At 45.8% G+C, this 23678-nt stretch overlaps 1 protein-coding gene across 8 annotated transcripts; it reads right to left on the bottom strand.

Moving 5' to 3' along the window:
• Positions 1-630: 630 nt before the first annotated feature.
• On the bottom strand, positions 631-21782 carry LOC139061588 (uncharacterized). Of its 8 annotated transcripts, none has more exons than XM_070546465.1 (9): positions 15684-16071; positions 15394-15560; positions 14683-14947; positions 5465-5516; positions 5055-5128; positions 4673-4884; positions 4454-4601; positions 2410-2519; positions 631-1276 (listed from the first exon to the last, which is right to left on the bottom strand). In XM_070546465.1, the coding sequence occupies exons 5-9, from the start codon at positions 5092-5094 to the stop codon at positions 971-973; spliced, it is 816 nt and encodes a 271-aa protein (XP_070402566.1). In that variant the 5' UTR covers positions 5095-5128; positions 5465-5516; positions 14683-14947; positions 15394-15560; positions 15684-16071; the 3' UTR covers positions 631-970. The 8 variants fall into 8 exon arrangements, with proteins under 8 accessions (XP_070402566.1, XP_070402573.1, XP_070402567.1 ...); XM_070546472.1 differs by having other exon boundaries at positions 5460-5516; XM_070546466.1 differs by lacking the exon at positions 15684-16071 and having other exon boundaries at positions 15394-15670.
• Between the last annotated feature and the right edge of the window lie 1896 nt (positions 21783-23678).

Genomic DNA, 23678 nt, shown 5'->3' on the forward strand with positions numbered 1-23678 from the left:
TTGTCCAGGACTATGGATAAAAATGGAAGGTTAGATATTGATCTATAATTCATTGGGTCATCTGGATCCAGAGAAGGCTTCTTAAGTGAAGGTTTGATTACAGCAACCTTAAAATCTTGTGGTACATATCCATTTACTAAGGATAGATTTATTATATGTAGAATGGGGGCAGTAACCAAAGGAAATGCTTCTTTAAATAATTTGGTTGGGATTGGATCCAAAACGCAAGTTGAAGGTTTACACTGCAAAAATTAGCCATCTTAAAATAAGCTAAAAAATAGTTGAATTTAGTCTAAATGACCTTAAATTAAGTGAAATAATCTGCCAGTGCAGCAAGATAATTGCACTTGGTAAGACTTCTTGAAATAAGAAAAAATATCTACACTTTAGACAAGTGACAGATTTCTTAATACAAGTAGTGAAACACTAATTTCAAGTGCAAAATTAAATAAAATTAACTCAAAACTAGCCTGTTGGTGCTTTTTTCAGTTTTTTATCCCTCTCATGTTGAGATGAACAATCTTGGAACAAGCAACTGTACAAGATTAATCTTCTGCAATCAAGAATCATTAATAGGTTTTGTTTTAAATCAAGACAAAGAATTTATAATAAAAGAAATTAGGCACAGGGTGTAATAAACAACCTTTATTTGAAATTTCTTTTCAAATGTCAAAAATTTTTCCAAACATCGCACAGATCAACGACTTTCTTAACAAATCTTAATTTTAAGCGTATTGTTTTGTATTCCTCTAACACATGAAGAACCTCAACATTTCATATACTAAAACTTTGTTTTAAGATGAACATTTTAGACACAGATTTTTTTTTTTTTGGTTACGTATACAGTGTCAGGAAGAATCTAACAAAAAAAATTAAGAATGTAGTTGTAAATGTCTACATCACAACCTCTAAATGTTGGGTAAGAACTTTTCTGAACAAACATGACAGTCTAGCTTGGACAGTGCTACTTCTAACAAAAACTTTTCCACTCTGCCATGGCTTTTTTGTATGAGCCTGTGGTGTCTTGCTCATGGATATTGTCCTTTAAAACTTCAGTCTGAATGACAGACAGAAGGGTTGCCACACACTTTGGATAAGTGAGATGCAGGGTGTAGCAGTATGCCATTAGATACAGCAAACCTTGACCGAGGTCTTCTTTTGCAAATGTGGTGATGGGAGTGGTTTCCAGTGCCACAAGACAGGATGACCCATCAAACAGCAAAACCGGGCCCAAGAGGGATCTCTTCTGGAGGTACATGGCTGGATCTTCTGTTGGCTAAAGAAAAAGGACAAATTATTTCTTCATGGTAGAACAGAGAATCTGAAATGTTACTGGTGCAGTCCAACTACATGAGACACAATTGCTGTCCCCACATGACTGACCATTTAATTTTAATTACTTAGAGACTCTGTCTAATACTAATTTTAATTACATTACATTATGAGAGAGAGAGAGAGAGAGAGAGAGAGAAAGATGAAAAGTCCCCAAGAGAGAGAGAGAGAGAGAGAGAGAGAGAGAGAGAGAGAGAGAAAGATGAAAAGTCCCCAAGAGAGAGAGAGAGAGAGAGAGAGAGAGAGAGAGAGAGAGAAAGATGAAAAGTCCTCGAGAGAGAGACAGAGAGAGAGAGAGAGAGAGAGAGAGAGAGAGAGAGAGAGAGAGAGAGAGAGAGAGATGAAAAGTCCCCACCATCCTGTTTATTCTGCATCCTGCAGCACTACGGATCAGAACCGCTGCAGATACGAGTCACATTACTGCTACAAGTCTGCTCCACACACAGGAGCAGGAAGTACAGCAAGCCGTTGTAGTGAACATAATTTAAACTGTATTATTGCCAACCCGTACATAATAGACATGCCATCATTGCATTGTTAGCAGCAGAAATTAAATGTTGTTACCATTTCCAATCCAAATGCATGTTAATGAAATACATTATATTTTACTGCATATATTTATGTGTCATTTAGACTAAGATGAGTGTTATTAATACAAACCTAAAACGTTACTGAAATGTGGGTCAAATATATAAAAATATTTTAACTATAAATATCAGATGGTAAAAAGGAAATAAACACTAATCTAATGCATATTATTGAGCCTTTCATAATAAGAGTCTGTTATTTCAGCCTGATCATTTTGATGTTTTATTTCATATTTTTTAGCAGCAAACCAGTTTTGTTTCACTTGAAACGTTGTCAAATGAAATATTCAATTAATCCACAGAAGCTTAGATTCAAACACTTAACGATAACATATTTGGCTTTTAAAAAATTGAGGCAGTTGAATGCACAGAGTATGTGGTGGGGCATGGTCAGGATGGTACCACCTCTGCCTCAATTTGAGTCAGGAAAAACCCTGCATGTACAAAATAAAACCACTTGCAGACATTCAACAGATATGAGAAAACTAACCTGAAGGACATGAATTAATGCCTCACTGGCATGTCCCAGCTTCTTGGGGGGTACAGCTGGTGATGGGAAGAGCATGGGGAGTGCCCTGAACAGGGCTATGTTGTGTTTCACTGGAACACAGTAAATCAACTTTTAGTTCAACATTACTCTGCCTAAATGTGATTGACAGCTTCATCTTGAGTTCACAAATAATCCCGTGTCACCATTAACAGTCCTGTATTTTTCTAAATACCAGAAAGCATTATTATGTACACTCATTTGACAAAAATTGTTCATCTTATATTTTAGGTCTAGACATTCAAGAGTCAATCACAAGAGCATCGACTCCGCAGCTGACTGGATCTCAAGCCAGTCGGCACTTGCTTACTGCCTGAATTAAATAAAAGATTGTTTCTATGTTATTATTAAGGATTTGAGCATGCTCTCGTGTCCTTGAATGCACTGGCAGGAGATCCATCTGGAGCTATGCTGTGATTTGGGATCCATTGTGGAGCGACAGATGAACCGCACAAATCCGAATCCAGTCCATATTCTATTTTACAACTAGAACCCTCCAGAACCTCCTCTGCTCCCCAATCACACGCTTCAAGGTAACCAGACTGAATGACAGCTCAGAAGAGGCTGCACTCTCAGACATTTCCAAATAAAACAAACACCAGGCAGATCGACTTCTTAAATGTAAATAACAACTCGTTACTCTACGATGTATTCAATTCTATTTTTAATTTATTCCCGACAGGAACCTCTCCTCTGTCCCGACTGTGTTTATAACCTCTGCAACTAGCTTGGTTCTTTTGCACTTTGGCAGCCAGTGTCCCGATCTCGCAAGTTTTCTTTTTTCTGGGTAGAAAACAGGAATCCCTTAATGTGCTGAGGACGTAGCGTGACCAAATATGGTTAATTGAGGGTGTTTCTGTATATAAATGACTGAACAGACATGAGCACCTGGGTATGCATGTGTGATTTTTAATCAGACGAGTACAGAGGAACGTGCGTACGAGAGGCCACCGCATGTTTCATAAATCAGGATTTTGACTGTTTGTACGAACAATCTAAATTTCTTTCATAGGAACGAATTTAGGAATATTTCTACAAAGTTTTGGTGAATGAGGCCCCAGAATCCTAGCAGTCACAAAGAGCAATATAAATAAAATTATAAATAAATTTAAACACTGTAGACTATTTTTATGGTTTGTTGTGTTTAATTTTAAATGTAGTTGATGTAATGTACAGAAAGGTCAAGCTTCTTGTCCTTGTTGCCCCTCGAACTTATCAATGTTCAAGGACACACAGTGCACTGTCACATCCACTCTTGCCGGATCCACTCCCAGCAGAACCAACCGGACTCCACCTCCTATCAGGCCTCGTGCCTCCGGCACTCGCCAACGTTCCCTACGCCACTCATAAAAGCCGGAAGCATTCTTCCAGACGCCGTCAGTCATCGAGGGTTCTTCAAGCTCAAGACTAGAGCCTCTTTTACCTTAACAGACTCTAAACTCCTTGCTCCGATCCGGAGCCGAACCTCCTGCTCCTATCTGGAGCACACTCCACCCACACCTGGAGCAGCCAGCTTCTTCCTGCCTCCCGCTCCATCGACTCCAGCCGTGGGGTGAGTCACCATCCGTGACAGGGCTCAGTCATGCTGTCACAGATGGTGAATTACCCCACGGGTGGAGTTGGAGCGGGAGGCAGGAAAAAGCCAGCTGCTCCAGGTGTGTGCTTCCGAGAGGAGCGGGAAATTTGGCTTCTGACGGGAGCAGTAGGTTCGACTCCTGGCCTGATGGGAGGTGGAGTCTGGTTGGTTTTGGCAGGAGTGGATGTGACAGTGCACCCCAGCTATCATCTTTTTCTCTGAGAAAGTTTGGTCTCCTCAGCTTAAGAAATATTTAACTATATACTTTATTAAAGAGGGGTCATCTGACATTCTAACCAATATGGTACAATTATTCCAGTTTCATCAGTGTTAACAATATACATAACGATAATCATACTTATATCTGTAGCAACAGTTACATGGTGTGTGGATGACAGCACAATGACTAACCTTCATCCAGGTTCATGGGTGGCTTCAACACCTTCTTCCAAACACCGTAAAACTGAACCGTGGAGCAGAAGTCATCCCATCGCTTCTTTAATTCTGTCAGGAATGTGCAGTTGCCTTTATCCAGGATGCGCCTCAGCTCGTCCATCACCTATAGTGAAAGAAACAAAAAAGTATATGCTTGCTTTATGGGGAAGAAACAATAAAAAATAAGCCACTTACATTGTGAAGCTCCTTGAAACATGGGTATGCCTCGAGAATCTTTCCGGCTCTTTCCTCTTCTTTCAGAACATCACTGTCAATGAAGGCTCGTCTTGATTGAAACTCAAGGTCAAGGATTTGCCGGACAGCGTCTTGGTTGGGCTTTGGCTTCTTATACATTGCCTGCAGAGTCTTGTAATGCCTGGCCTGCGTTACTCGACTATCCTTGTCAGCTAAAAAAACATAAAAAACATTTAAAAAACATAGGAGAATCTCCAGTCTCAGAATCTATGTGAATAAGGATTACAGAACATAGTTAAATTAAACAACTGTGAGCATAAACAATCCAGTTACTCAGCAGTTTACACAGATGAATATATTTTGAAACACAAGGTTGACATACCATTTAGAATCGATACTGTAAAATCATCCAATCCATCCATGATTTCCTTGTGTTCCTTTCAACTGTGCCTTTACCTGGAGGACAGAAACAACCATCATGCTGTGCCATGCAGATAAAAACGGAAACTGCTCTAGACTGGTTTTAAAAGTCTAGTGACCACCTGTCATGGATCCAAAGTTTAGCACCAAAAGCATCAAACATCTCTTATGTTTTTTATTGGGGTTGAACTGTATTTTGATCATGTGTTTCAAATAATATTAGTAATATCAATTTCACAAGAATGACTGAAAAAAACCTGTTGTTTTTATTCTTAAAAACAATTATGAACTGTTGATTTTCCAAATTCTTTCATTCATGATTTTTTTTTTCACAAACTGAAAATAGTTCACTGAAAGCTCCATACACCTTACACTCGTGTGTAATCTTTCCGGCAGGATGAGTGACTTTCTTTATCCAGGGTTTCTGCAGAAATCAGCAAAACAAATTTAATGCTTTTTCATGCCATTTTAATGCCATTTTTAACCTTTTTAATGCCATAAACAAACACACATGAGAATCCACGGATATATATGTACATAAAAAAATCCTCTGAGAATTCAATGTATTATAATGTACCCTGAGATAAACAACAAAAAAATGTATGCCTGGAACATAGCAAATACATAGTTGCATGGAAAGTTACATGTTATTGAACATGCTACAGCATTTTTTTCACACACAACAGGATTAATGCATGTGCCTTAGCTCACTAGTTTTTGATTCCAGCTCTGACTCAACATCTGTCAGTTCATTGCATTTGTCCCTGTATCTCTTCCTTAGAGTATTAGATTTTGTTATCATTTGAGCCATGAGCGTGCTCGGTTTGTTTTCTGCCTGTTCAGCTAGTTGATCAGCATCTTTCTGAAGGCTGACACACATCACCCTTAATATCTCTTTTTCTTTTTCAGCTGTTCTAGATGAATGGAGCGCTCCACATGCACTCTCAGACATGTTATGGCTTCTGTTTCTATAACTTCACATGCAGACATTTGAGGTTTGCCAGAAAGGAAAGCTGGCCTGTACACTTTGCAGGGCACAATGTCATCAATGAAGAAACCCCTGTCTACCATGATGACCATCTCTAGTTGTAGCATTTTGAACACACCAGATTCCCAGGTTAGTCCTTTCCTTTCTGGCAAAACTCAAATGTCTGCATGTGAAGTTATAGAAACAGAAGCCATAACATGTCTGAGAGTGCATGTGGAGCACTCCATTCATCTGGTCCAAGAACACAAGCTTTTTGATTGTTATTCCCCTCCTTGCATTTGTACACAAACAGCTATATGCTGTGGTTTTTCTCCTTACCAACTTTTAAAATAGCCCACTGGTGAAGGCCTGGGCAAAGACGCCTGATGTCTGAGAACCTCGACATATGTACGGCAACCACACTGTATATTTACACACTTTCATAAAGAAGCTGCATATCAAGCTTTCATTCAGATGACCTTCAACAGTGCTGCACCCTGCTGAGGGACATCCGAGTAAAACCTTGAGATGGCCATTTTCTGTTCACTAACTTGCTTTAGTAAATCCTTACTTTCGTCTCGTCTCGTCTTCCTCCGCTTATCCGGGTCCGGGTCGCGGGGGCAGCATCCCAACTAGGGAGCTCCAGGCCGTCCTCTCCCCGGCCTTGTCCACCAGCTCCTCCGGCAGGACCCCAAGGCGTTCCCGGACCAGATTGGAGATGTAATCTCTCCAACGTGTCCTGGGTCGACCCGGGGGCCTTCTGCCGGCAGGACATGCCCGAAACACCTCCCCGGGGAGGCGTCCAGGAGGCATCCTGACCAGATGCCCAAACCACCTCAACTGGCTCCTTTCGATCCGGAGGAGCAGCGGTTCTACTCCGAGTCCCTCCCGAATGTCCGAGCTCCTCACCCTATCTCTAAGGCTGAGCCCGGCCACCCTACGGAGGAAACTCATTTCGGCCGCTTGTATCCGCGATCTCGTTCTTTCGGTCATTACCCAAAGCTCATGACCATAGGTGAGGATTGGGACGTAGATCGACCGGTAAATCGAGAGCCTGGCTTTCTGGCTCAGCTCCCTCTTCCTCACGACAGATCGGCTCAGCGTCCGCATCACTGCAGACGCCGAACCAATCCGCCTGTCGATCTCCCGATCCCTCCTACCCTCACTCGTGAACAAGACCCCGAGATACTTAAACTCCTCCACTTGAGGTAGGACCTCTCCCCCGACCCGGAGGTGGCAAGCCACCCTTTTCCGGTCGAGAACCATGGTCTCAGATTTGGAGGTGCTGATCCTCATCCCAGCCGCTTCACATTCGGCCGCGAACCTACCCAGCAAGAGCTGAAGGTCAGAGCTGGATGAAGCTAGGAGGACCACATCATCCGCAAAAAGCAGAGACGAGATTCTCCTGCCACCAAACTCGACACACTCCACACCACGGCTGTGTCTAGAAATTCTGTCCATAAAAGTGATGAACAGAACCGGTGACAAAGGGCAGCCCTGGCGGAGTCCAACCCTCACTGGGAACAGGTCCGACTTACTACCGGCTATGCGGACCAAACTCACGCTCCTCTGGTAAAGGGACTGAATGGCCCTTAACAGAAAGCCACCCACCCCATACTCCTGGAGCGTCCCCCACAGGGTGCCCCTGGGGACACGGTCATAAGCCTTCTCCAAATCCACAAAGCACATGTGGATTGGTTGGGCAAACTCCCATGCCCCCTCCATCACCCTTGCAAGGGTATAGAGCTGGTCCACAGTTCCACGGCCAGGACGAAAACCACATTGCTCCTCCTCTATCTGAGATTCAACTATCGATCGGACCCTCCTCTCCAGTACCTTGGAGTAGACCTTTCCAGGGAGGCTGAGGAGTGTGATCCCCCTACAGTTGGAACACACCCTCAGGTCACTCTTCTTAAAGATGGGGGCCACCACCCCGGTCTGCCACTCCCTAGGAACTGCCCCCGATGACCACGCAATGTTGTAGAGACGTGTCAACCATGACAGCCCTACAACATCCATAGCCTTGAGATACCCAGGACGAACCTCATCCGCCCCCGGGGCTCCGCCGCTGTGTAGTTGTTTGACTACCTCAGCAACTTCTGCCCCCGAGATCGGACAGTCCATCCCCAGGCCTCCCAGCTCTGGTTCCTCCTCGGAATGCGCATTGGTGGGATTGAGGAGCTCCTCAAAGTATTCCTTCCACCGTCCGACTATAGCCTCAGTTGACGTCAGCAGCTCCCCATCCCCACTGTAAACAGTGTGAGCGAGTTGCTGCCTTCCTCTCCTAAGGCGCCGGACAGTTTGCCAGAACCTCTTTGGAGCCGATTGATAGTCTTTCTCCATGGCCTCACCAAACTCCTCCCACGCCCGAGATTTTGCCTCGGCAACTGCCACTGCTGCACCCCGCTTGGCTATCCGGTACCTGTCTGCTGCCTCCGGAGACCCACAGACCAGCCACGCCCTGTAGGCCTCCTTCTTCAGCCTGACGGCTCCCCGAACCTTTGGTGTCCACCAGCGGGTACGGGGGTTGCCACCACGACTGGCACCGGCCACCTTACGACCACAGCTAGCAACAGCCGCCTCGACAATCGCAGAGTGGAACAAGGCCCACTCGGACTCAATGTCCCCCACTGCTCTCGGGACGTGGTCAAAGCTCTGCCGGAGGTGGGAGTTGAAGACCGTCTTGACAGGTTCTTGTGCCAGGCATTCCCAGCAGACCCTCACTATGCGTTTGGGTCTGCCAGGTCTACGCGGCATGTTCCCTTGCCATCTGATCCAACTCACCACCAGGTGGTGATCAGTTGACAGCTCCGCCCCTCTCTTCACTCGGGTGTCCAAAACATACGGCCGCAGGTCAGATGATACGACTACAAAATCTATCATCGACCTGTGACCTAGGCTGCCCTGGTACCAAGTGTACCGGTGGGCATCCTTATGTTCGAACATGGTGTTCGTTATGGCCAAACTGCGGCTTGCACAGAAGTCCAATAACAAAACACAGCTCGAGTTCAGATTAGGTGGGCCGTTCCTCCCAATCACACCCCTCCAGGTCAAGCTGTCATTGCCCACGTGAGCATTGAAGTCCCCCAGCAGGACAATGGAGTCCCCTGATGGAGCACTATCTAGCACTCGTCCCAGGGACTCCAAAAAGGGTGGGTACTCTGAACTGATATTTGGCCCATAAGCACAAACAACAGTCAGGACCCGTTCCCCGACCCGAAGGCGCAAGGAAGCTACCCTCTTGTCCCCCGGGGTAAACCCCAACACACAGGCAGAGAGTCTCGGGGCTAACAAAAAGCCAACCCCAGCCCTCCGCCTCTCACCCAGAGCAACTCCAGCAAAGCAGAGTGTCCAACCCCTCTCCAGGTCTCGGGTTCCAGAGCCAATGCAATGTGTCGAGGTGAGTCCGACTATATCTAGCCGGTACCGCTCAACCTCTGCCAAAAGCTCCGGCTCCTTCCCCGCCAGCGAGGTGACGTTCCATGTCCCAAAAACTAGTTTTCTTGTCCGGGGATTGGACCGCCAAGGCTCCCGCCTTGGTCTGCCACCCGATTCGCATTGCACCGGACCCTTCATGTTACCTCCTGCGGGTGGTGGGTCCACAGTTGGACGAGCCCATGTATCCGGTTCGGGCTGGGCCCGGCCGGGCCCCATGGGCGAAAGCCCGGCCACCAGGCGCTCGCTCACGGGCCCCAACCCCAGGCCTGGCTCCAGGGTGGGACCCCGGTAACCCTTCGGGCCGGGTACTCCGACTCTTCGTTTTAACCGCCATGAAAGATCCTTCGAACCGTTCTTTGTCTCACCCTTCACCTAAGACCAATTTGTCATGGGAGACCCTACCAGGGGCACTAAGTGCACCAGACAACATAGCTCCTAGGATCCTTAGGGCACTCAAACTCCTCCACCACGATAAGGTGACGGTTAAATAAATCAGTTGTTGAACCCCCCACTCCTCTGTTTGGTCTCCTTTCTTATTACAGCCCACCACTTCCAGTCTGGGTTGTAACAATCTGCAGACAGATTTCTGAGTATCTCCTCCTTTGGTAAACAGATCCTCACTGAGCCAAGTACTGTGAACAAATAGTTTCTCCATGATATTATCCAGCAAGGTCCCGTTTGTCAAAACAAGGGTGAGGTAATGAAAAAATAGAAATATTTCATTAAATTAACATTTAAATTATTTATATGAATCATTAAAATAAATTAAAAAAATATGTTTTGAAATATATAAAGTGCACCAAACTTGACCCAGTCCATTCAACAATTCTAAATGGACAATTATGTAACTCATCAATTAATTATTTGAAAGGAGAATTTGTCAATTAAATGCTGAAAAAAATAAACAATACATTAATGAGGCAAGAACTTTTTAAACTTGAACATACCTACACCCACAAGTCTATTTTTACCTGGAGTCTCCTCTCAAGAGTGGCTGAAGTAATATTACTACTTTGACAGAATACAAATTCTCTCTCTTTCTCTCTGGAAGCCCCACTCTAAGGGCCTTTGCAGTGTATTAGTGAGTCATATATTATACAACCACAGTCATAAAGTTTTCAATCAGTAGTTTTATTTCAGTATGTATTTTTCCAGTATCACAAAAAATATTAATTTTATATGGTTAAAATCATCTAGCTTATGTGCACTTTTTAAAACACTGCCCAGCAAACATTCGGACGTTTAATGACAGTTGAACGGTCACAACTGTAAAATAATATCACAGGAATTAGGAAAAAATTACACAACATCTACTCTATTTGCCTTGCCCATACTCGAACCTGGATCCTCCGGGGGGAGAGTCACCAGCTCTACCAGCTGAGCTATGACAACAACTACTGAATATCAGATTTCTTTATATAGATAGGTAGAGGGTAAAGTGCGGGGTAAACTAACCAATCAGAGGACAGAGAAGATCTGCCACAGGCCACGCCTCCAGAGTGCCAAAACCCCTTACAGCCGAGCGAGCAGAGTCAGAAACCGAGCGCGCAGAGAGGCTGCCGCGAGCGCACGTTTTCCTCTGCCGTGTGCTCGTTGGCAACGCGCGCACGCAGGTTTGTCACTTGTGCACATCCTTGTGCGCTCACAGACACAGTTTGATCCCTCTCAGTGCACAAATGACCTCTCGCTATGTATATTTTCACTCGCGAGTCCCGTTCACACGCGCGATGTGGACCCAATCCGCGTGCACGTGTTGTGGCACGCCTCTGACGCCATACCTGTCTGTTTTGTGTCCTGTGTGGAGTCATTGTTTCATTGTCAGCGTGCGTCCTAATAAACCTGTGAAGTTAATTCTACCTGTCTGCCTGCTTCCTCCCCGGTCTGGATCCTCGCCTTATCTCCGCTCCACTCCGCAGCACGTCGTGACAGAATGACTCCACCCGAACCCGTTGACGGATCCAGCCGGGAGATTCTGCCTTGGGAGAATCTGCTCCAGTGGCTTACCCCGACCCACCAGCCGGCTTCTCCGTCTCCAGCCCCATCTCCGCCTCGCCGCCGCCGCCGGCTTCGCCGACCTTCGGCCGCAGCGTTCCTCCCTGTCCTCCCGGAACCGGAGGCATGTTTAGACTGGGAGCCGCTGCCAGATCGCTCCAGCTATGGGGGCACGAGGCTGGCGATCTGTTCCCCCAGAGTCGGTCCACGGCGTGGGGAGAGACGCCGGAAGCCACCGCAGCCCTGCGCTTCTGGACGGAGCTTCGAGCCCGCCGCTGGCCGTGCCCGGCGTGGCAGTTCGGACACGCCCCCGGCCAGACCACCAGTCCCGTCTCCTGCCGAACCGGAGCCTCCGTCGGTTGCAGAGGAAGGAGCAGCAATCGCAGCCCGGCTGATAGAGCAACGGGCGGAGCTCGACCGGTTCCGCGAGCTCCTCAGCCGCCAGGAGTCTCACCTGGATGCTCTATCCTCCTCGTCTCTGGGCCAGAGGAGCGAGCGCGGGATTCACCCAGCGGAGCTCGCTGGTCAACGGACTGAGCTGGCCCAGCTCCGTTGGGCGCTCAGCCTCAGGGAGCTAGAGTTGGACAAGCTGACCTCCCGCCTCTCCTCATCGCTCCAAGCTCTCCTAGCAGTGGCCCTGCTACCGACCCAAAAGCAGACGGTACCGGATCCGGACCAAAACTCGGCGGTTCAGAAGTCGAGGGACCAGAAGCTGACTCCTCCGGGCCCGAAGCAGACGGTTCCGGTTCCGGTCCAGAGGTCGATTGTCCGAAAACCGAAGGACCAGAAGTCGACGCCCCCGGACCCGAAGCCGACGCCCTCGGACAAGAAGTCAAGGGAAGTCGACGCCCGTTCCTGTTCTGAAGTCGACGTGTCCGAAGGCGCCTGTTCTGAAGTCGACGTGTCCGAAGGCGCCTCCTCTGAAGTCGAAGTGTCCGAAGGCGTGTCCTCCGAAGTCGGCCTATCTGATGACGTGGCCTCCTCCTCTGATGACGTGGCCTCCTCCTCTGAAGTCGGCTCGTCTGATGACGTGGCCTCCTCCTCTGATGACGTCGCCTCCTCCTCTGAAGTCGGCTCGTCTGATGACGTCGCCTCCTCCTCTGAAGTCGGCTCGTCTGATGACGTTGCCTCCTCCTCTGAAGTCGGCTCGTCTGATGACGTCGCCTCTGAAGTCAGCTCGTCTGATGACGTCGCCTCTGAAGTCGGCTCGTCTGATGTGGCCTCCTCCTCCGAAGTCGGCCCGTCTGATGACGTGGCCTCCTCCTCTGATGACGTCGCCTCCTCTTCTGAAGTCGGCTCGTCTGATGACGTCGCCGCCTCTTCTGAAGTCGGCTCGTCTGATGACGTCGCCGCCTCGTCTGAAGTCGGCTCGTCTGATGACGTCGCCGTCTCTTCTGAAGTCGGCTCGTCTGATGACGTCGCCTCGTCTGAAGTCGGCTCGTCTGACGACGACGTCGCCTCGTCTGAAGTCGGCTCGTCTGACGACGACGTCGCCTCGTCTGAAGTCGGCTCGTCTGACGACGACGTCGCCTCGTCTGAAGTCGGCTCGTCTGACGACGTCGCCTCGTCTGAAGTCGGCTCGTCTGGGGATGCTCTCTGCACTCAAGAGGTCGACACTCCGTCCAGCCGGGCGTCTCCACGGTTTCCGGTTCCGATGGTGGTTTTGAGGGCCGCTCCGGCCCAGCCTGCAGACTTTGTCACCGGCCCAGCCTGCAGAGCTCCTCTATCATGGACGCAGACCCTCAAGGGTCCGTCCTCGTCTCCTCCTCTGCCGCTGGCGCCGGCCTCCAAGGGCCCGTCGCCTCCTCTTCTGCCGCAGGCGCCGGCCTCCAGGGGCCCGTCGCCTCCTCATCTGCCGCAGGCGCCGGCCTCCATGGGCCCGTCGCCTCCTCTTCTGCAGCAGGCGCCGGCCTCCATGGGCCCGTCGCCTCCTCTTCTGCCGCAGGCGCCGGCCTCCATGGGCCCGTCGCCTCCTCTTCTGCCGCAGGCGCCGGCCTCCATGGGCCCGTCGCCTCATCTGCCGCAGGCCCCCGGACTCTGCTGTTCCCTGCCGCCTCTACATCGTTCCCTCGGTTCCTCTGGGCCCTCCCTCCGGGTCCCCCTCCTCCCGCCCTGCTCCTTGTTCCTGTGGGTGTCTGGGATCTGCCCTTTGAAGGGGGGGGGTACTGTCACACCCTGTCCTGTCCCCCTGTTTAGTTCAGCTCTGTCTCGTTAATTACCCCCACCTGCCTCTTGTTTCCCAATCACCTTAGCTCCCGGTCCTCCTGTATTTAAACCCTGTCTGTTTTGTGTCCTGTGTGGAGTCATTGTTTCATTGTCAGCGTGCGTCCTAATAAACCTGTGAAGTTAATTCTACCTGTCTGCCTGCTTCCTCCCCGGTCTGGATCCTCGCCTTATCTCCGCTCCACTCCGCAGCACGTCGTGACACCCTCCCAGAGACAGCACTGTCCTCAATGTTAACCACCAGTCTCATAAAAGTGTTCCTTCCTTTCCCCTCTAGAGAAGACGACTATTGATAAAATAGAACCGGAAAAAGGGTTTAATAAAAGAGCTGGAAAAGGTTTAATAAAAAGAACTGGAAAAACAGTAGCAGGCTAAGATCTGTGAACAAAACACGCATTGTTAGTCCTATTCTAACGAAGCACAAAAAATGCTATAAATATTTTTGGTGGGGCTGTGCTATTTTTTATTTTTAAACAAACTTGTGCTTTCTGAGCTTTGTGCACAACTTCACTATTTCCTGAATTAAGCACAGCTCTTATTTCCTGTCTTACATCATTGGACAAACTGATTAATCCAGGTGTGTGACTATTGGCACGCTGCCTTGCAGACCAAGGTTGAAAAATACTGCATTAAATTGCACATAAAATAACACGACCATAAATGGTAAATAGGCAATGCAAGAGGCAAGTAACAAAAACATTTTGTTTAATTTCAACATTTGAGTGAACACCAAAAATTATGAGCAGGTCACTGTTACAGTAATGGTAGTAAACACCACTTAGACAAAATGCCAGAAATTTACACTGTTAAATATTTCTGGAGTGTTGTGCCAAGGTCAACTTTATACAAAGATCAAGTGGATGCATTGTGTGTGTGTGTGTGTGTGTGTGTGTGTGTGTGTGTGTGTGTGTGTGTGTGTGTGTGTGTGTGTGTGTGTGTGTGTGTGTGTGTGTGTGTGTGTGTGTGATACCTCATTTGTACAGAAATTTTGCCCTTCTGTCCTTTTGAGTGGCAAAGCTCTCGATGAGCTTTTTATTGAAGTCAGGAATGTTTGTGACAAGCTTTTTTTCCCATGGAGAGCATGGCAAGAGCATTCAGCCCATCCTGTGTCATGGTGTTCCTCAAGGAAAGTCTTAATCCTCTTTAAAGTAGAAAAGCACCTTTCTGATTCGGCTGTGGTCATGGGTGTGGTGACAAGAATCTTCTTTTGCATGGCTCAGGATGGTGTGAAAAACCTGTCATATGATAAATAAAAAATAACAGATAAGTACATAGGAAACACTTTTATAAGAAATAATGTCATCAGTATCCTCTTACAAATGTCATATTTCCCAGTTTTTGGGACAATAAAACATTTCTGATTCTCAATCAGATGTTTTTACATTTGAGGTAAAAACATCTAATTGAGAATCAGAAATGTTTAATTGTCCCAAAAGCTGGGAAATTTGTTTGCTGCAGCAGAAGTGTAACAAGTAAAATGGAATCAGATTGATGTATGTACAAATTTACATGAAATACACATTTACGTGATTAAATATGTATAATAAGTATGTGTGTTGAAATTAGTTTTTACAGTTATTGCACATTAAACATGTTATTAAACAAATGTCCCGGTTTGTGGGACAACCAAGGATTTCTGATTCTGATTATCTTGTTCACAGAAATGTAATGTACAGCTTACCTCTGCACCCAGCTGCTGTTGTTCTCTGCATGGCAACGTTAGCTCTGCTGCCTAGCATGGCTAGCTTCACCGTGTTGTTGTCCATGTGTGCCCGGGATGACTCGTGTTTCTTCACCTTCTCACAAAAATGTTTCATGTCTGTAACTCCTGACTCATCCATGCCTTATCTGTCCCAGCCGTTTTGAATAACAAACACGGAAAGCAAAATAACGCATTAGCGTGATTGCATCCAGCTAGCCACTGCTTCCTGGTGTACCAATTTCGGGAGAAGCGTCGTGTGTACAGTTTACCTCTCTCCTTCTCCTGCTGGCTTATCTTTACGTCGGGCTGATCTGGTCCAAGCTCTTTGACATTAAGTTTTTCCACCATAGTTCTCCTCTCGAACGGATACTGGAGGAGACCGAACTGAATTCAGTGGCTGCTGAGATCCGGTATCCATGCTGGTTGTAGTCACCGGCGGCGTCCATGTTACATCTGCGTCACGACCAAAAAACGACTCTGCCGAGTTCTACCGAACACCAACGAATCCTTTGGCGGTAGCTCCATCGCCCATCATGCTTCTGAAACAACGTCGACGCTGATTGGATACATTCCCATTCCAACCCCTTTGATATTCTTGTCAGCAATTGGACAGCTGGTCTCGTCCTGTTTGGGCGATTGAAAAACAGCACACAGCCTCCACCGCTCGGCAGAGACCAATATATATATATATATATATATATATATATATATATATATATATATATATATATATATATATATATATATATATATATATATATATATATATATATATATATATACATATATATATATACATATACATATATATATACATATACATATACATATATATATACATATATACATATATATATATACACATATATATATATATGATTTATTTTTGTTACAAAACACACAAATAACTTAGAATATGTGATTATTGTTAATTTTATTTATTTATTTTTTAAAATAAAATTAAAAACACGGAAAAACTGGGAGGGCGGCGCCCTATCGCCCTCTACTGGCCAGCCGCCACTGGCTATGAATGTTGTAAACCAGTACCTCATCGGCCGACCGCTTGCCAATGTAAATTCCCGGTTGTTCACCCCTCAGTCCTGCTCACATTTCATAAAGAGAAACCGATTAAGGAAAAAACCTTTAAACTAAAGCAAAGCCAGATCACTCACCACTTAGCTACACCCACGTCTGCACCCAAAGCGAGGCTTTCGGCTTTTGCGGCTAGACCCCAGCTGCCCTAATTATAGCAGCCCTCTAACTACACACCTGGCCTCTCCTGTGTCAGCGGCATGACACGTACAACCAGAATTACTTCCGGGAACTAAGGTGACCCGGTTACACTGGGCAAACAACACTAAGATTAATAAACAAAGAGGTCATCCAACACGTGGGTAAATAACAATAAACAACTAAACACAAAGCGCCGGGACTAAACCGGGTAAAAGGAAGGAATTTGGAGGAACACCAAAAACTCCACCAAAAGGGTGAGCTGAACTCTTTTACGAGTATGCTAGTGAAACACAACCAAGCATGATATTTCGAGGAAGGATAATCTAACCACATAGGTATCAAACGAGACTTTTCTAGGAAGGAAAAAGAGGAACACTCGCTCTAACACCAGGCCTCTTCTAAGCTTCCCTCCTCGATTGTCAGAAGGAGCTGCCTTTTAACAGGGAGCGCACTGATTGAAATGAGCTGCACCTGGCTCCGTTAGAGCCAGGAGAGCAAGATGTAGCGATGAGGCCACCTTGTGGCCACCAAAATAGACAGTGTCTGTTACATCCCACTACAATGACCTTATCAGTATGTAGCACCAAATCAGATAAAAAATCAGAGATCTGATCCAAAAACTCAGAGTAAGGGCCTGGTGGACGATATAAAACTACAAACAAGAGTGGTTTTACAGTTTTGCAATCTGGAATAGGAAAACTAAGAATAAGATGTTCGAACGAACTGTAGCTATTAATTGGTAAGGGACTGATTAATAAGTCCGAATGAAAAATGGTTGCTACTCCTCCTCCTCGCCCTGTACTTCGAGCAATATGATGATTTAAATAATTTGAAGGAGTCAACTCGTTTAAGCTAACATAGTCCTCTTGCTGCAGCCAGGATTCTGTGAGAGAGAGCAAAGAGATCTGATTATCACAAATCAAGTCATTAACTAACAAAGTCTTAGAAAAAATGGATCTAATGTTCAACAACCCACATTTAATTTTTCTAGTTTTCTGCTCGATTGAATTTGTTCTAATATTTATGAGATTTCCATGATTTGCTTTACCTGATATTCAATCTGTGTGATTTTGGCCGTGGGCAGGACACTGTCTCTATGGGGTAGTGGGTGGGTAACAGTACAGAAGCTGCAGAGGGGTGGGTTAAACTACGACTCTGCTTCCTGGTCTGGACCCTGGGTAGTCATGGAGGACTAATAAAACTGGCCATGTTCCTAGAAAGAAGAGCTGCTCCATCGAAAGAGGGATGGATGCCGTCTCCCCGCATCAGACCAGGTTTTCCCCAAAAAGTTTTCCAATTATCAATGTAGCCCACGTTGTTTTCAGGACACCACCTAGACAACCAGCGGTTGAAGGACAGCGTGCGGCTAAACATGACGTCACTGGTCCGATCAGGCAGGGGGCCAGAGAAAATTACGAAGTCCGACATTGTTTTGGCAAACTTGCACACCGAAGCAACATTAATTTTACTGACCTCCGATTGACGTAACCGGGTGTCGTTACCACCAGCGTGGATAACAATCTTACTGTATTTACGCTTATCCTTAGCCAGCAGTTTCAGATAAGATTTAATGTCGCCCGCTCTGGCCCCAGGTAAACATTTAACTATGGTTGCTGGAGTCTCTAATGCCACGTTTCTGACTATGGAGCTGCCAATGATCAGAGTCGGCTTGTCAGTGGGTGCGTCACTGAGCGGGGAAAATCTATTAGAAACGTGGACGGGTTGGTGGTGGCCCACGGGCTGAGTTCTATAATTCCTGCGTACCGTCACCCAGCCGGCCTGAGGTCCCGGCTGCTTGGGTTCTGCTGGAGGGTCGCTACGGGATGGTTCTGAGCTAGTTAGCCCCGCGCTAGCTAAGTAGCTACGGCTGTTTACGGGCTTTTCAACAGCGCAGAGCCGGGACTCCAATTCCGACACCCTCACCTCCAAAGCTACAAAAATGCTACATTTATTACACGTACCATTATCACTAAAGGAGGCAGAGGAGTAACTAAACATCTGACACAGAGAGGAAGAGATAGGAGACGGAGAAGCAGAGACAGAAGTAGCTTTGTTTGCTTGTAGAGTTGTTTTATTTATTATTATGTGAACATGATCAACATGTGTTTGTTGTTGTTCAGGCAGGCCACAGGCCACAGCAAGCATTTAACAAATCCTAGTTTGAATCAGTAAAAAACGATTCAAGGAATTTTTTCAAACCATTTGAATATTCGTTTCAATATTTCAGCCCTATTAGCTCTGTTAGCAAATAGTTGACCGAATTTAACCGTTAAAACCCCAGTTAACTGGTTCAAAAAATTGAAAACATGCATCATGAGAGCGTACATACCTTTATCTTTCCCCTCTTTTTCTTTTTATTTCCTGAATCGGGCACCTGGTGGTTTTAGCCTTTTTATATTCATCTCTTCTGTTTGGCTCTTGACTCAATAAGTTTCCTTTAGTCAGGACTAAACAATTTGTCCTTGATGGGGGGGGGGGGGGGTGACCACAAAATCATTTTGTTTTTCCTTTTTTATTTGGTCATTTCACACAATTCAGAAAAACCTGAAAGAATGATAGGCCTGTGTTTATGATATTATGAATGAAATGTGCGTTAAATAGAAGAACATCAAGATGTGATTGACTATAGCCATGTTACAGTTGATTCAGCCTCTACCTGCTCATTTCATTTGGGAAAGACCCAGAAGTGAATTCCCCCGCCGCACCCCTCCCCTTCCTCTTCTTCATACACGCACGGTACACGTGAACATTCTCAGTCAGCAGGAGCGCCTGCAGCTGCAGGGGGCGCCAACTTGCCGTTTCCAATCCAGACACTGTGATATGACAGATTATAGAACACCTCGGTGCGGCGCAGATTTCTTTTTTTATTTTTTTAATCAGCGCTTGTGCGCCCCTTTTGTGTCATGAAAAAATGCAGCCCCGGGCAACTGCCCTGTCCGCCCGTGCCTAAAACCACTACTGAGCACAACAGTGATGTCAAAAATATATTTCTTCACATTTCAAGGCTTTATATAGCCCATCCAATCAACATTAAAACAGGCGCTCCTAAAGCGCCCTCCAGTGTTTGGTTAGTAAAATTGCCTTTAATCAACTTAACCTCCTTCTCGTCTTCGTCTTTTATCACCATTATTTCTAAATTTGGTGTTTATTCTGCAAATCTCCATGCCTTCGTATTTATCTATTCCTGTTGTTTAACAGCTTCATGATTTCTTTGTCAACGCCCCTTTGTGTCAGTGATGTCCGAGTGATTAAACCCTAAAAGTTAACCCCCAAATGTCTGCAACCTTCTGTAACTACTGCAAAGCCTTGTATGAGCTAATATAAATACATAAAATAACAAAAAAATCTGGTAAGCTGTAATAAGTTGGCTTCACTCCTCCCGACGCCCCCAGTTTTCAGTGTTTTCCCTTCATATAAGCCAAGATGGTGGATCAGCCACCAGTTTTCATCCTAGTGAAAAGTCCACTTGTATTTTTATGCTCTTTAAAACAAAGATATTTGAAAGACAGATAGTTCTATGTGAATAATAATAACTATGATGATAATCAAGAGGAATCTAAATGTTGAGTTGAAATGATCTGAGCCTGTACATTTCTGTTGGAGTTCTGGATGTGTTGTGACGGCTGTTGTTCCACGGTCAGGTTTAGGTTGCGTTTCTGCTGTGACGATACATTCCTGTACAGTTGTGATTAGAATAAATGTATAAATTAAACCTCGCTTTGCCTTTTTAATGCTTCATGTACGGCAATGTGCATTTTGTCTTGGGGCTGACTGGAGAACTGTAAAGGACTTCCTGCTACAAAAGCACATGTTAAAGGGGACGTGTTACAAATATATTTTTAAAGTTAGAACAATTTTGTGGTCTATACAAAACAGGAAAATGCAATCTCACCAGCTCTTTGACATTTTCAGTACCTTTCAGAATGAGTCGTTTCATTGGGGGCTCGTTAAAGTTGCTGCTGGACACGCCCACCCATCCCCTGATTGGCTCAGCTTTTATCACAGTAAAAACTGAGAATTACTGATCACATTTCTGCTTTGTCTGCCAACAGCGTTATAGTTAAATCAGTGTATCACATCCAAATGATTCAAATCCAGAAAAGACTTTGGGTGTGTCCTATATGCACCCATATATTTATTCACTTACAGAATAAAGCTTGTTGAGATAAAACATCCTCCTACTAAAGCTAAGTAGTTGAGAGAATTGAGAACAAAATGAAAACAATGTACAAATATAAACAAAAACTTGTCCAACCAAGTGTCATGTTAGGGGGGAAGGTGTCTGACCCACCACATGCAGAATCATTCACAGAGTCAGAGTATGGTATAAAAAAAGAAAGTTTATAAAACGTGAACTAAAAGCGCAGCAGGAAAATCCAGCTGGGGCTCCGGGGGGTTATCTAGAGACAGGGGAAGAGTTAGTGGATGTTGAGGATCCGGACAAATGAGGTACAGGTCGAGACTTACAGTTTGTGATCCAGGGGAAACCAGAGAAGAGTTGTTCTGGGGGGGTAGTCCGTGAGGAGTGGGAGACAGAGACACACGCTGGATCACAGGAGACTGGGTTTCCAGGTTGCTGGAGGACTGGAGGAGCTGAGCACGGAATAGGGAGCAGGATCCGGTAAGGTAAGGTCAGTATGGAGCGGACAGCCAGGGAGCGGCTGGGAGACAGCGGGACTGGTCCGGTAGGTTGCAGGACGGTGTGAAAGTTGGTGGTAGAAATCTGGAGAAGAGGCAGCTTACAAAAATCAGGCAAGCTTGGAAAAACACACAGGAACCAACAATCTGGCTAGAAGTACGACTTGGACGATATCTATTCGGATTACTCAGTAATCAGGCTCGGGAGTCGTAGATACCGAAGTTGAGTTAATCATCCAGCGAATAAAGATGTCTCCCAGCAGCTTATATGTCCCTGGCCAACTGATGAGCAGATGGGCTGCAGCTGGTCCACTCCTTGACACGCCCACCTGCAGGAGAAGCTCAGAGAAGGTTTAGCAGAGAGAGGAGGACTCACCCCAGACCATGACACCAAGATAACTTAAAGTGATACTTTACAACTTTTTCGTATTTTGAACTCATTTTCTTGAGCCAGCATGTGCCAAAATGACCCTTTACATGGTGAATGAAATGTCACTCAGACCCTCACCGCTCTGTGGCCAGAATACCACACTTGCAACTTCAGATTGCCGGTCAGGTCTGTTGGAGTTAGTAGAGCTGATATGCCTGGTTCTGCAGCCTTAAGGTGCTTTTCCAGGAACACTACTCAGGGCAACTCGGACCGATGCAGTTCAGCCCGACCACGGTTTCCAAGGGCACGCTTTGGTATTTTCTCCCCTATTTTTAGTCCCTGCTCCATTGAGGTACCTGGCAAGGCTGAGTTGGGCCGGTATCGTGATTCTGGCCGCTGATTGGCTAGGGGCTTCATGGAGCTGGCGTGGGAACAAAACTGCTTTCAGATGGGCTGACTCAAACCACGCTGTACAGAGCTGTTTTAGGCTGAGTAGTGCTCCTGGGAAACCACCCTCAGTGTCTACATGAGTGATTCATCACTAAATTGAACAAATCAGCAGCAGCAGCTCCTAGATGTTAGTACTGGGTATGGAATGGAATATGATTTAAAATATAACTCGAGCAAAAGTGTTGTTCTAATCTACAGAACCATCCAGGATAAAAGGCTTAATTTTCCTGTGTTTAAGTTGTCCAGCAACAGTCTTGCAGTCTGTGAACAGATAAAATATCTTGGACACTTTATCACAGCCAATATGAGCGACGATGATGATATTTACAGGCAGTGCTGCAAGCTATATGTGCAAGCAAATACCATTGCACGCATATTCAGCTGTTGTTCCTCACCTGTTAAAGTGGCATTATTTAAAGCATACTGCACACCACTCTATACTGCACATCTGTGGTCATTCTATAAAAAGTCTAGCTTGCACAGGTTACAAGTGGCATACAATGATGCAACGAGAATCCTCCTCAAAATTCCCAGGGGAGGCAGTGCTAGTCAAACGTGTGTTTCTGTGAGAGTGTGCACATTTAAGGCACTTCTAAAAAATTTAATGTTCAAGTTTATGAGACGGCTGGAAGAGTCTTCCAATATAGTTGCACTCTCAAATCCCACTGTGAGCTGATCTCGTTATATGTCTAGGCTGAGAATGCACTGGTTAAAATGTTTGGGTGGATTTATCTCAACTAGTTAGTTTTGTTGTCCCTTACCTCCACTGCAGTTATATCCTGTGATTTTATACAGGCTTTTATTGGTATTAATGTTAATTGGTATCCTTTCTTTTCTTGTGTTTTTCTTGTATCTTTTTCTTTTATCTGTATGTTTCTTTTAAAATGGACTTTAAGTCTGGCAATAAACATATTATAAATCAGCTGCGTTCATGATTTAAAACATGCAGGAGATGTGCTGGAAGCAGACTGCAGCTCCAGGTATGTCAGCTCAATATTTGTTTAAGTCCCAACAGAGCCAACTGCCAGTCTGGAGTTGAAAGTAGAACATTCTGGCCAAAGGGGTGCGATGTGTGCTGGGTGGCTGTTCATTAACCCTCTAAAACAGGAGTATTCGATTCCGGTCCTGGAGGGCCGGTATCCAGCAGGTTTTAGTGGTTTCTCTGCTCCAATATGCTTGATTCAGTGGTTTAATCACCTGTGCAGCAGTTCAGGCTCTGCAGAAGCTTAACCCCATAAATTTCCAGCGCAATGGGGTTTTGTCCCTCGGGCGGGACGCTGGAATGCTAAGGAGTTAATCGCCTGCTGGTTGAAATCAGGTGTGTCGAAACGGAGTTAAAACTAAAACGTGCTTGATACCGGCCCTCCAGGCTGGGAACTTCATACCACTGCTGTTAACGGCCATTTTAGCACACACTGGCTCAAGAAAATTTTAAAATATAAAAATTTCATATCATGGCTTTAAAATGTGTGTAGGACTCCGACATAGGGTTCAGACGTTTTGCTGCAACTGTAAACACAATTTTCTGTAATTATTGAATATGAAGTTGATTAAAATACAGCTAATCACGACG

This window comes from Nothobranchius furzeri, chromosome 2, assembly GCF_043380555.1.
Source record: "Nothobranchius furzeri strain GRZ-AD chromosome 2, NfurGRZ-RIMD1, whole genome shotgun sequence".
Classification (NCBI taxonomy): Eukaryota; Metazoa; Chordata; class Actinopteri; order Cyprinodontiformes; family Nothobranchiidae; genus Nothobranchius; species Nothobranchius furzeri.

Bases quoted from the DNA above. Each gene is read 5' to 3' on its own strand.
- LOC139061588 (XM_070546460.1), bottom strand. From the start codon at position 18,792: ATGCTTGCTGTGGCCTGTGGCCTGCCTGAACAACAACAAACACATGTT.